This window comes from Lissotriton vulgaris, chromosome 9 (genome assembly GCF_964263255.1).
Source record: "Lissotriton vulgaris chromosome 9, aLisVul1.2, whole genome shotgun sequence".
NCBI lineage: Eukaryota > Metazoa > Chordata > Amphibia > Caudata > Salamandridae > Lissotriton > Lissotriton vulgaris.
This window is the reverse complement of record NC_141697.1, coordinates 8,361,450-8,374,102: the sequence shown is the minus strand read 5'-3', so window position 1 is coordinate 8,374,102 and position 12,653 is coordinate 8,361,450. Positions and strand designations below refer to the sequence as shown.

The 12,653-nt window shown below is 49.7% G+C and overlaps 1 protein-coding gene across 1 annotated transcript in view; it reads left to right on the top strand.

Annotated features, from left to right (window-relative positions):
* Positions 1 to 12,653, top strand: part of LOC147689525 (glutamate carboxypeptidase 2-like) — a 442,929-nt gene that overhangs the window by 159,406 nt on the left and 270,870 nt on the right. Inside the window, exons 11-12 of the mRNA XM_086936914.1 lie at positions 5,857 to 5,920; positions 6,990 to 7,057. Of these exons, the coding sequence (XP_086793040.1) occupies positions 5,857 to 5,920; positions 6,990 to 7,057 (132 nt within the window). The remainder of the gene's footprint in view (positions 1 to 5,856; positions 5,921 to 6,989; positions 7,058 to 12,653) is intronic.

Below are 12,653 nucleotides of genomic sequence, written 5' to 3'. Positions count from 1 at the left end.
CTCCTGCGAAGGTTTCTGGCATAATTTTTTTAAAATTATCGGCCTCCCAGGGCCCTCATAATCTTTCGAATACTGATGTACGCACAAGACGGAAAAACACAAAAATCGTGTATCCACAAGCACTCGAATAAATAAATAGAATTAAAACGACACTTTGAAATGTTTTCCATATTAAAATGAATAGGTTTCACTAAAAATGACACAATGTAAATTGAATGTTATCATAACGAGTTTTCTTGAATTTCCTTTCTTCGGGGATCGCAGCAACGCGCGATGGGTAAGCTAGTCAATATATAATGACAAATGTGTTGTAGAATGCACCATGTGTTCCCAAATTTTCTTGCGGGGGGAAAACAAAGGCAGTACGCTGTGAGTTTGCTTGATACACACAACTTCTAAATATCTGCAAATGTACTATGCAAATGTTTAAAAACATATCAGCATTTCGGAAACCACAAATGGACCACTTGTTTGTAATTCAGAAGTGTGCTGGAAACAGAGTTTTAATAGGATCAAAATAATCAACACACCTCATTTGGTGATGGTCAAATGATAGATGCATATTTGCCGAAATCACGTTTCCACACATTAGTATTTGTGCGCTATAGAGTTTTATCAGTTAAACTGCATGTTGGCATTTTGCTTCCATCCAATAGAAAATGTTCTGTATGTGAAAGACAGCGCCTCCTTCTGCCCTACAATTGCGCCTAAACAGTGCAGACAGTTTCTAGTCTGTAGCTCACTTCTGGGCACCAATAAGAATCTGCAGTTTACAGCTCCCAGAAACGAAACATCCCAAGCAGGATACTAGTTCCCATCTGCATGTAAAATAAGGAGGGCTGAAGATGGCGAGCCAGGTCATTATATAGTAATGTCAACTCCTATCTCACCCCTCTAACCCACAATAATGCCATAACGCTCAGCGGTGTGCAGCCAATGATAGCTCATGCAGGCTGGTTGATAACTCCCTTTCCCTGGTTAATGCTCTCACACAAGGCCTCTCCGCTATGGGTCTTATCCATCACTCAGTATTGTACCAGTTCCTAAGCAACTCATCATCAGCTGAGCAGACATGGAATGCTTGAAGCGATCTGACACAAAAACTCCAGCACTGCAAGCCCCAATGAGCTGCATCCTATGCGTGCCGCTTTACATCTCATAATGGCCCTGATGTGCCTGTAAAACAGAACTTTATTCCTGAAGTTTTTTCCTGAATTTCCACCCTGAATTTGACTTTTGACCCTTTATCCTGAACTTTTACACTCACTGTCCTGAATTTGCACCCTTGCCAGTCGGTCATCCTACAGAGAGGGCCGACCAAACAGTCATTGCGCACATGAGTGTCTTCCACTCCTCCCTTGCAGCTCCGCCCGCCCCTCATGCACTGCCGCAGCAGCAGGAAAAAGAAAGGATAATAACACTCCAGTATTATCATTTTGTTTTTTAATTTCTTTGCTGCTTCTGGGGTGATGCTCCTCCGCCTCAGTGGCTGAGCTGCTACTGTCTTACCCTCAGATGACCAGCTGTCTGCCACACAGATCTCAGCTCCCTCCGCCGATCAAGCCCCAAACCCACTCACTGTTATCACCCTGAGCGCTCCCAGCCTAGTGTGTCCACACTCGACAATCCCGAGCCGACAGCTTCTGTCTCCAGCACTCACTGACACCATGCTAGCTCTTTTAGGCTCTCTTATCCACCTCTCACTGAGTACAGGCTGAGGTGTCTCAGTCTTTCAAATTCCAGACTCACTGAGACCAAGATGAGCCTTGCAACCTCTTGTGCCCATTACTCACTGACACCACAAAAACCTTTATACCTACCCAGGCACACACTCGGGGACATCCGGCTTAGATTTGCAGCCTCCTGTGACCACCACTCACTGGCGCCAAGGTAAGCTTTGCAAGCTTTTGTGTCTAACACTCACTGACACCAAGGTGAGCTCTGCAGGCTTTCATGTCCAACACTCACTGACATCAAGGCGAGCTCTACAGCCTCACTTACCCAGCACTCACTGACACCCATGTGAGTTCTGCAGAATTTCGTATCCAACACTCAATGACAGCAAGGCAAGCTCTGCAGCCTCTTGTGTCCAACACTCACTGAAACCAAAGAGAGCTCTGTAGCCTCTCATGTCCAACACTCACTGACACCAAGGCGAGCTTTGCAAGCTCTTGTGTCTAACACTCACTGACACCAAACCTAGGTCTGCAAACTTTTGTGTCCAACACTCACTGACACCAAGGCAAGCTCTGCCGTCTCTCGTGTCCAACAATAACTGACAGCAAAGGGAGCTCTGCAACCTCACTTATCCAACACTCACTGACACCAGGTCGAGCTCTGCAGCCTCTTGTATCCAACATTTAGTGACACCAAGGCGAGCTCTGCAGGCTTTCGTGTCCAACACTCACTGACACCAAGGCACGGTCTGCAATGTTTCATTGCCAACATTCACTGACACCCATGTGAGCTCTGCCGTCTCTCTTATCCAACACTCACTGACACCATGCTAGCTCTTTTAGGCTCTCTTATCCACCTCTCACTGAGTCCAGGCTGAGCTGTCTCAGTCTTTCAAATTTCAGAATCACTGAGCCCAAGATAAGCATTGCAACCTCTTGTGTTCATTACTCACTGACACCACAAATAACTTTATACATACCCAGGCACACACTCCGCGACATCCGGCTTAGCTTTGCAGCCTCCTGTGACCACCACTCACTGGCGCCAAGGTAAGCTTTGCAAGTTTTTGTGTCCAACACTCATTGACACCTAGGTGAGCTCTTCAGGCTTTTGTGTCCAACACTCACTGACACCAAGGCGCGATCTGCAGGCTTTCGTGTCCAACACTCACTGACACCAAGGCGCGATCTGCAGGCTTTCGTGTACAACACTCACTGACACCAAGGCAAGCTCTGCAGGCTTTCGTGGCCAAAACTCACTGACACCAAGTCGAGCTCTGCAGCCTCACTTATCCAACACTCACTGACACCCATGTGAGTTCTGCAGGCCTTCGTGTCCAACATTCACTAACAACAACGCACGGTCTGCAACGTTTCATGGTCAACATTCACTGACACCAAGGCGAGCTCTGCAGCCTCACTTATCCAACAATCACTAACACGATGTGAGCTCTGCAGCCTCTCGTGTCCAACACTCACTGACACCATGCTAGCTCTTTTAGGCTCTCTTATCCACCTCTCTCTGAGTCCAGGCTGATCTGTCTCAGGCTTTCAAATTCCAGACTCACTGAGACCAAGATAAGCCTTGCAACCTCTTGTGTTCATTACTCACTGACACCACAAATAACTTTATACATACCCAGGCACACACTCAGGGACATCCTGCTTATCTTTGCTTTCCTCCTGCGACCACCACTCACTGACGCTAAGGCAAGCTTAGCAAGCTCTTATGTCCAACACTCACTGACACCAAGGCGAGCTCTGCTGCCTCTCGTGTCCAACACTCACCAAGGCGAGCTCTAAAGGCTTTCGTGTCCAACACTCACTGACACCAAGGCGAGCTTTGCAGGCTTTCGTGTCCAACACTCACTGACACCAAATCAAGCTCTGCAGCTTCACTTATCCTACACTCACTAACACCCATGTGAGTTCTGCAGACTTTCGTATCCAACACTCACTGACACAAAGACAAGCTCTGCAGCCTCTTGTGTCCAACACTCAATGACACCATATACTGTAAAGATTTTAAGTAATCATGCAGTTTATTAATAAAAAATTGTCAAATTGTCAAACACTCAATGACACCAAGGCGAGCTCTGCAGCCTCTTGTGTCCAATACTCACTGATACCAAAGCGAGCTCTGCAGCCTCCTATGTCCAACATTCACTCACACCAAGGCGAGCTTTGCAAGCTCTGGTGTCCAATTCTCACTGACACAAAACCTAGGTCTGCAATCTTTCGTGTCCAACACTCACTGACACCAAGGCAGGCTCTGCAGCCTCTCGTGTCCAACAATAACTGACAACAATGCGAGCTCTGCAGCCTCTTGTGTCCAGCAATAACTGACAACAAAGCGGGATCTGCAGCCTCACTTATGCAACACTCACTGACACCAAGTTGAGCTCTGCAGCCTCTCGTATCCAACACTCACTGACACCAAGGTGAGCTCTGCAGCCTCACTTATCCAACACTCACTGACACCAAGGTGAGCTCTGCAGCCTCACTTATCAACACTCATTGACACCAAGGTGAGGTCTGCAGCCTCCCATGGCCAACACCCATTGACACCAAGGCGAGCTCTGCAGTCTCACTTATCCAACACTCACTGACACCAAGGTGAGCTCTGCAGCCTCACTTATCCAACACTCACTGACACCTAAGCGAGCTCTGCGGCCTCTCATGTCCAACACTCACTGACACCAAGGCAAGCTCTGCAACCTCACATGTCCAACACTCACTGACACCAAGGTGAGCTCTGCAGCCTCACTTATCCAACACTCACTGACACCTAAGCGAGCTCTGCAGCCTCACTTATCCAACACTCACTGACACCAAGGCGAGCTTTGCGGCCTCTCATGTCCAACACTCACTGACACCAAGGTGAGCTCTGCAGCCTCACTTATCCAACACTCACTGACACCAAGGTGAGCTCTGCAGCCTCACTTATCAACACTCATTGACACCAAGGTGAGGTCTGCAGCCTCCCATGGCCAACACCCATTGACACCAAGGCGAGCTCTGCAGTCTCACTTATCCAACACTCACTGACACCAAGGTGAGCTCTGCAGCCTCACTTATCCAACACTCACTGACACCTAAGCGAGCTCTGCGGCCTCTCATGTCCAACACTCACTGACACCAAGGCAAGCTCTGCAACCTCACATGTCCAACACTCACTGACACCAAGGTGAGCTCTGCAGCCTCACTTATCCAACACTGACTGACCCCAAGGTGAGCTATGCAGCCTCTCGTATCCAACACTGACTGACCCCAAGGTGAGCTCTGCAGCCTCATTCATCCAACGCTCACTGACAGCAAGGTGAGCTCTGCAGCCTCACTTATCCACCACTCACTGACACCATGGAGAGCTCTGCAGCCTCTCATGTCCAACACTCACTGACATCAAGGAGAGCTCTGCAGCCTCTCATGTCCAACACTCACTGACACTAAGGAGAGCTCTGCAACCTCACTTATCCAACACTCACTGACACTAAGCAGCAGAGAGCAGCCTCTTTTGCCCAACCAGTCCTTGGCTGCTTGAGCTCCGTTTGGCGGGGACCTTGTTTGGCAGCTCAGGCTGGACTGTTCCTATCGGAGATTGGGCTGGACAGATTTGCAAATTTCTGTGTCCAAACTGAGGTGGCATGGTGAGCAAAACATCAATGGGCTGGAATACTACCCCAAGCGATTGCCCATGGTGAGACTCAGTGCAAGCATTCCTCCCATCACCTTTTGTGTCTTTGACTTCCATTTCTAAACTGGAATCCACTCTACGCTCACTGACATGACACTGAGCTGGTACCAGACGTTCTTCAATCACTGACACCATGCTGAGCTGTTTGAAATGTAGAATTGTCACTGAGGCGCTACTCGCTGCAATCACATTTCGCTGTCCAGTGTTGACCCTCATTCAGTCTGCACTCACTGGCACCATGCTATGCGTATGGTTTCAGAGCCCCAATGCTGGTTCACACTAATTTTCTACTTCCTCTTTGGTTTGTCTGAACCCTGACCTGGGAATACACCCCCCAAGGCCCACAATGTGTCTCCAGAAGGCCTGGTTTTACAGAAAGCAGTGTTGGGCCTTGGTTTTGCAGGGGTCATGCAGAAGGGGGATGGTTTGTGAATGTGCTGTAGACGTAAGTAGGGTGCAGTTTATAGACGTGTTCTCTCTTCCCAGGAGCTGTCCAAGGTGCTGGGATCCAGGGCAGTTGCCTACCTCAACGTTGATCTGGCTCTGCAAGGTGAGTGACCGCAGAGTGAGGGGTTAGGTTTGAAAATATTAGAATCTTAATCCATTAGGATCATGACATGGCGGTGAAACCTTCAAGGCATGCTGGGATACCGTGGTTTAGCTGATGGTTTTTCGTATTCTTTGCTGTGTCTGGATGTACATATATTGTGGAATGCTCTTCGTGCGAGGCCCCGATTCATCATTACTTGACGCCGCACAATGCATCAAGACCACAGCAGGAATGTGCCATATTTACCAACATTTGCCGCATTCCTGCTCTCTCTCTGAACTGGAGTACTGTGTGTTGCCTAGTGCCAACACAGACATCCTGGCACCATTGTTTTAAGGGTGCCTGCTTTGCATGCAGGATTATTTTGTGCAGGAAGGCCACGTTGAAGCACAAAAACAATCCGTAGAGTCATATTCCTCTTTCTATGAGAGCTGCAGAATGAAGTACACTTAGAGAAAGAAAACAACAGGGAAAAATAAGGATAATTCTCCTCCTTATGCCTCTATTGGGAAGGCGCAAAATGTTTACACATTCCTAGGTTTACAGGGAGGAAATGCTGCAGGGGGGTCTGCGTTGATGTCGGTGTTAGCAGTGTCACCGTACCCCCACAGCACTTGCAGCACACAGCTCCCCCATGGCAGTACCCTCTTGACTTGAAAGGAAACTTTCAAACATAGACCTATCATTACAATATTTCTGGAGACAGACCCTAAAGCACACAACAGTCTTCTACCAGTTATACCCCAACAAATTGGGGGTCTTCTTCCTGCACTGAGGAGAGACTTCTGAACTGTTTCTATCTGGGACCCCTGGGTGCGATGATGGAACGTTCCACTAATAGTGCATGGATGAGAGGAAGGATGTTCCTTTAAATGTAGCAGGTATGAGACAATGGAACAGCCTATTTCTATTATCGAGTGACATGACAGAACAGTTGATTTCTATGATAGGAGTGAGTTATGGAGTGGTCCTTGGGTGAGATAATGGTCACTCAATTATTTGTGTGCTTAAGGGAGGGAAGGATGCACTTTACTCACCGTCTCTGAGTGTAAATTTGTCTTCTTCTCAGGGAATGCCACCTTCAGGGTGACGGCGACCCCTCTTCTGAATTCTCTTCTGTATGAGGCGGCAAAGAAGGTGAGTCTGAGAACAGAGGCTTCAAGTTTCCAGCTTCTCTTCTCACATTTGTTATTATTTGTGAATTTGTCACACACAGCATGCCCCCTTTGGTGCCAGGAATCAGCAAAATGGTTAATAGATCAAAATGAAACAAGATTTTACCTAAAAGCTCTTTAACATATCTAGAGATAGAGAAAATCCTGGAGGACTGTCCCTTGTTCCACACATCTTTGTAGTTGCTGACTTGTCTTTGCTGACTGGTAACACAGAGGCATGACCGCAGGACTATGATGAGCTGCAAATGATAACTAACAGTGGTGCCACCAAACCATTTCACTCCATAGGTGAAGGTGCAGATGTCTAGCAGTCCATATGTTTGTGTCATGATAGTTGTGGTAGAGGCAGATGGCATCTATTCTTTCTTTCTTTGTCACTTTTGCAGCAACTGATGCTGTTTAAGGCACTAAGTATGGGCGAATTTTGCGAATCTCGCGTTCGCGAATTTTGCGGATTTGTGAACTCGCAATCCGCAAAATCCGCGAATTCCCGTGAATTTGCGGATTTTTTATTATGTTCGCACGGGTTTCTGCAAGTTCGCGAGGGTTTTGTACAATTTCGCAAATTGCGAAATTGTACAAAACGCGTGCGAACTTGCAGAAACCCGTGCGAACACAATGTGCCCAGTAGGGTATGTGCCTCTTGTGTGAATAAAAGGTCAGAGAAAGATCAGTTCAGCAGATGAAGAGAAAGAAGCTCCTGGTCACAGGAACAGCACGGGTATTGCGCTCGTGAAAGTCAAGGATGCAAAGCCTATCCAGCATCACAGCTGATTTTCCACGGTAGATTTGGGAAGAAGGCACACCTGTCCAGCCTCGACGACGCTCACGATTGTTTTTGGGCTAATGAATGAGTCACTGAATTTGAGCATCAACTAGTTCGAGCGACCATGTGTGTGTTACTATGCAATCGCCCCGAAGGGCGCAGGGGTCTCTTGAGTGAGCTGCAGACCTGTGCCCAGCCATGCAACTATTTTACAATGGCGCCAGCAAGCTGCCAGCGCCGTTTTAAAATAGTTACAAAGCTAGCTTGCACAGGAAGCACTTAGATAAAATAAAGCAGCACCTGCTTCGTTTTATCTAGTGGTTCCTGTGCAAGCTAACTTTGTAACTATTTTACAACGGCGATGGCAGCTTGCTGGTGCCATTGTAAAATAGTTGCATGAGTGGGGGTTCAACTTTTGAACCCGTTACGTTCGCGGATTTTTTTTTGCGGATTTTGCGGGAAATCCGCAAAATTCGCGGATTTCCCAAAAATCCGCAAAATCCGCGAGCGTAACGGATTTCCCGCTCACACTTATAAGGCACGCAGGAACAAATGGTCTTGGTGTGATGAGCACACAGGTGTAGGAACATAGAAAGGACTGGTCCTGATCTGATGAACGCACAGGTCTTGGCATCAAGAAAGAGCTGGTCTTGGTGTGACAAGTCAACAACTTGTGGGTTTAAGATTGAATTGATCGTGGTGTGATAAATGGAACACTCAACTGAGCACACAGGTCACAAGTACAGCACACAATGATGCTAATCCAAACAGCAAGGGTGCTTGACTTTTCAAAATATCACCTTATCCTATGTAATGTTTCTTTCAAACAGTTTTTGTTAACCAATAACCAAACATGCTTTTAAAAAACAGAAACATGCACCCTACTTTTCAGTCTAGAATGTTCTCAAACAGCCAATCATTTCTTTTCTTTTTTAAAACTGCATCTTATCCACCATTTTAGAAAAATCTTAGTTGTCAAACTGCCATTTCACATACAGACACCTTCTGAGTGCATCCAGACCTCCTTTAGACTCTGCATAGGTACTTACTTATAGGTACCGAAATCTCTCAATAAACACAACAGCTCTTTTTAGAGCCACCCAAGCTTGATGTATATCTGAAAAATATTACTTTTTTTGCTTGGAGTCGCGCACCCAATGTGTTTTGGATCGTTCAACCAACGTGTTAGGAGCTGGGTGCGCGACTCCTAATTCGACCGTTAAAAGAAAGTTAGCACCTATCACTAATTTCTATTCTCCCCAGGGACCCCATCCTCCAGGGCCTATACACAACATTGGGGGCCTGGAGGGAGCCCCAATGCCCCCACCGTCCCAGCCGGCTTCCCGCGTCCTTCAGGAGCCGGCATTGCTTTTCCAAACGGGGAGCTGCTAACATGCAGCTCCCCGTGTGGAAAAGCAATATGGTTTGCATCTTGAAAGAGAGAGCAGGCTTTCCTGCTCTCTCTTTAAAAATCCAAACTAAGTTTGCTATGACAGGGCGGGAGCCTCGGCTCCCGCCCTGCCATAGCAAACAACAGTGTCCCGGGGGTGGGCTCACCGAGACACTGCAGGAGCCGGCCCTGGGGGGTGGTGGTCCCCAGGGTCAGCAACAGCTCCAGGAGGGGCCACACAGCCCCCCTCCCACAATATACAAAGCCCCAGGGGGTGGTGGTCCCCGGGGCTTGGGGGGGTCTCTGAGCCCCCCCACCCATTTTTTTGAAAGCCCCAGGGTTAGCGGTTCCCGGGCTGGGGGGTGCCTTTGAGCCCCCCACCCATATATTTTGCTGGGGTGTGGCCTTTGAGCCCCCCCATTTATTTTCTAGCCCCGGGTGGTGGTGGTCCCCGGGGCTTGGGGGGGTCTCTGAGCCCCCCCACCCATTTTTTTGAAAGCCTCGGGGTTAGCGATCTCCGGGGCTGGGCGGTGCCTTTGAGCTCCCACCCATATATTTTGCTGGAGTGTGGCCTTTGAGCCCCTCCCCATTTATTTTGTAGCTCCGGGAGTTGGCGGTCCCCGGGCCTGGGGGGCTCCTCTAGGCCCCCTAACAAATTTTATATTTTTGCCCCGGGGCTAATTATTAAGGAAGCGCGGGCTTAGTTTTAATTTGTTTTACGTAAGTATCCGCGCACCCTGCATACCTTTTGCCATTAAAAAAAATTATTAATAATTTTTGGGCTCTGGGGGTCCTTGTGTGACCCCCTAGGAAGGTCTAGAGGGTCACGTTATTTCTACCCTGCCCCCTTTATACGTTTTGCACACTTGATCCACTGATTTCTTGAGCCTAACTTCGACCGAGGCACAAAACGGCTGCAAACACTTCCTGGTTAGGAGTGTTGACATCCAGATGACAGCCAATTAGCATGCTACACCATTTAACCAAAAGGCACGAGTCTGAACCAAGAGCTACCTCTTAGCCAAATTTGGTGTAATTCCGTTCAGCAGTTCGAGGTGTAGCTGCGACTAAAGGTTCCTATGCAAAATTGCATTGGGAAAACACGTTTTGGGACCCCCCTATTTTCTCGGCCCCCGCTTAATGAATCACCCCAAGACTTTCAGGATAGGAGCGGAACGGAGCACCAGACCAGTTTTTAATATTTCGTGAAGATTCAGCAATCCGCGCAAAAGATATTGGGAATAGAATGTTGCAGATTTCCTATGGATAATAGGTCCTAACTATAACTACCTACTGGCGACCGCAAGTAGTTAATATATATTGCAGAAAGCGGGAACAAAGCAGGAAATCCCACCAAGAAGTCCAGCGGCACACCAGAGGACAGTATACAGATTTTATTTGCTCACACAAACAGCAACGCGTTTGGGCAATGCCTTAATCAAGTTGAGGAATTGCGCTCTATCTCCTATCAATCAATCAATCACGGCATTTGTAAAGCGCGCTACTCACCCGGGAGGGTCTAAAGGCGCTGGGGGAGAGGGGTATGTTACTGCTCGAACAGCCAGGTCTTGAGCTGCTTCCTGAAGGAGAGATGGTCTTGGGTTCGCCGAAGGTGGGTGGGGAGGGAGTTCCAAGTCTTGGCTGCCAGGTAGGAGAAGGATCTTCCTCTGGTGGTGGCTCTGCGGATGTGTGGTATGGTGGCGAGTGCCTGGCTGGTCGATCGTAGCTGGCGGGTGGGCGTGTAGAAGGTCATGCGGTCGTTGAGGTACTTGGGGCCCAGGTCGTGGAGAGCCTTGTGTGCGTGGGTGAGGAGTCTGAACGTGATTCTCTTGCTGACGGGGAGCCAGTGCAGGTCTCTCAGGTGTCCGGTGATGTGGCTGTGTCGAGGTCTGTCCAGGATGAGTCAAGCGGAGGCATTCTGGATGCGTTGGAGTCTTTTTTGAAGTTTGGCTGTGGTTCCGGCGTAGAGGGTATGCCCGTAGTCGGCTGGTGACGAGTGCCTGGGTGACGGTCTTCCTGGTTTCAGTGGGGATCCATCTGAAGATCTTGTGGAGCAGGTGCAGGGTGTTGAAGCATGAGGATGATACGGCGTTGACTTGTCTGGTCATTGACAGGGAGGAGTCCAGGATGAAGCCCAGGTTGCGTGCGTGGTCCGTTGGTTTGGGAGCGGTGCCCAGGGCCGGGGGCCACCAGGAGTCGTCCCAGGCAGAGGGTGATGATCCCAGGATGAGGACTTCCGTCTTGTCTGAGTTCAGTTTAAGGCGGCTGTTCCTCATCCAGTCGGCAACGTCTTTCATCCCTTCGTGTAGTCTCGTTCTGGTGAAGGCGGGGTCTCTGGTGAGGGAGAGGATCAGTTGGGTGTCGTCGGTGTAGGAGATGATGTTGAGGTTGTGTTGGCGTGCGATGGTTGCGAGGGGGCTCATGTAGACGCTGAAGAGGGTTGGAATGAGTGAAGATCTTTGTGGTACGCTGCAGATGACTTCGGTGGCCTTGGATCTGAACGGAGGGAGGCGGACTCTCTGGGTTCTTCCGGTGAGGAACGAGATGATCCACTCCAGCGCTTTCTCTCGAATTCCGATGTTGCTGAGGCGCTTCACTAGGGTGCGGTGGCAGACAGTGTCGAACGCCGCAGAGAGGTCCAGGAGGATGGGGGCCGCTGTTCCCCATTGTCGATCAGGGTTCTGATGTCGTCGGTGGCTGCGATTAGAGCGGTCTCGGTGCTGTGGTTGGCCCAAACTGCGAGGGGTCGAGGGATCCGTTCATCTCGAGGAAGGCGGCAAGCTGTTTGTTGACGGTCTTCTCGATGACTTTGTCCAGAAAAGGAAGGAGCGAGATGGGACGGTAGTTCTTGAGGTCGGTGGGGTCCGCCGTTGGTTTCTTCAGGAGGGCGGTCAGCTCGGCGTGCTTCCAGCTCTCCGGGAAGGTGGCGGTGTGGAAGGAGGAGTTGATGGTGCCTCGGTATGGGTTGCGATGATGGCGTCGGCTTTGTTGAAGACGTGGTGTGGGCACGGGTCGGTTGGTGATCCGGAGTGGATGGAGTTCATCGTGCGGGTGTTGTCTTCGGTGTTGATCGGGGTCCAGTTGCAGAGGGTGGTGCGTCGAGCAGGTCCCAGAGTTCCACGGCGTGCCTGTGGACGGAGCGGGTGTTGAGCAGGATGCACTTCAGGTGGTTGCTGCTGGAGCTGGACTTGGCGGGGGCGGTGCAGGTCCGGTAGCAGGTGAATCAGCAGGCTTGGCAGGCGAAGGGTCCGTGAGTGAGTCTCGGGGTGGCTCGGTAGCAGGCAGGGTTCCGGCCGGCATTGAGTGCGCTGAGAGTGGCGGCGTCGTAGGTCTATTGTGTAGTCTTGCATCGGCGGTGGGGACCAGGGGTTCTGGCGCTGGGCGCGGTCCAGGAGAGGACGG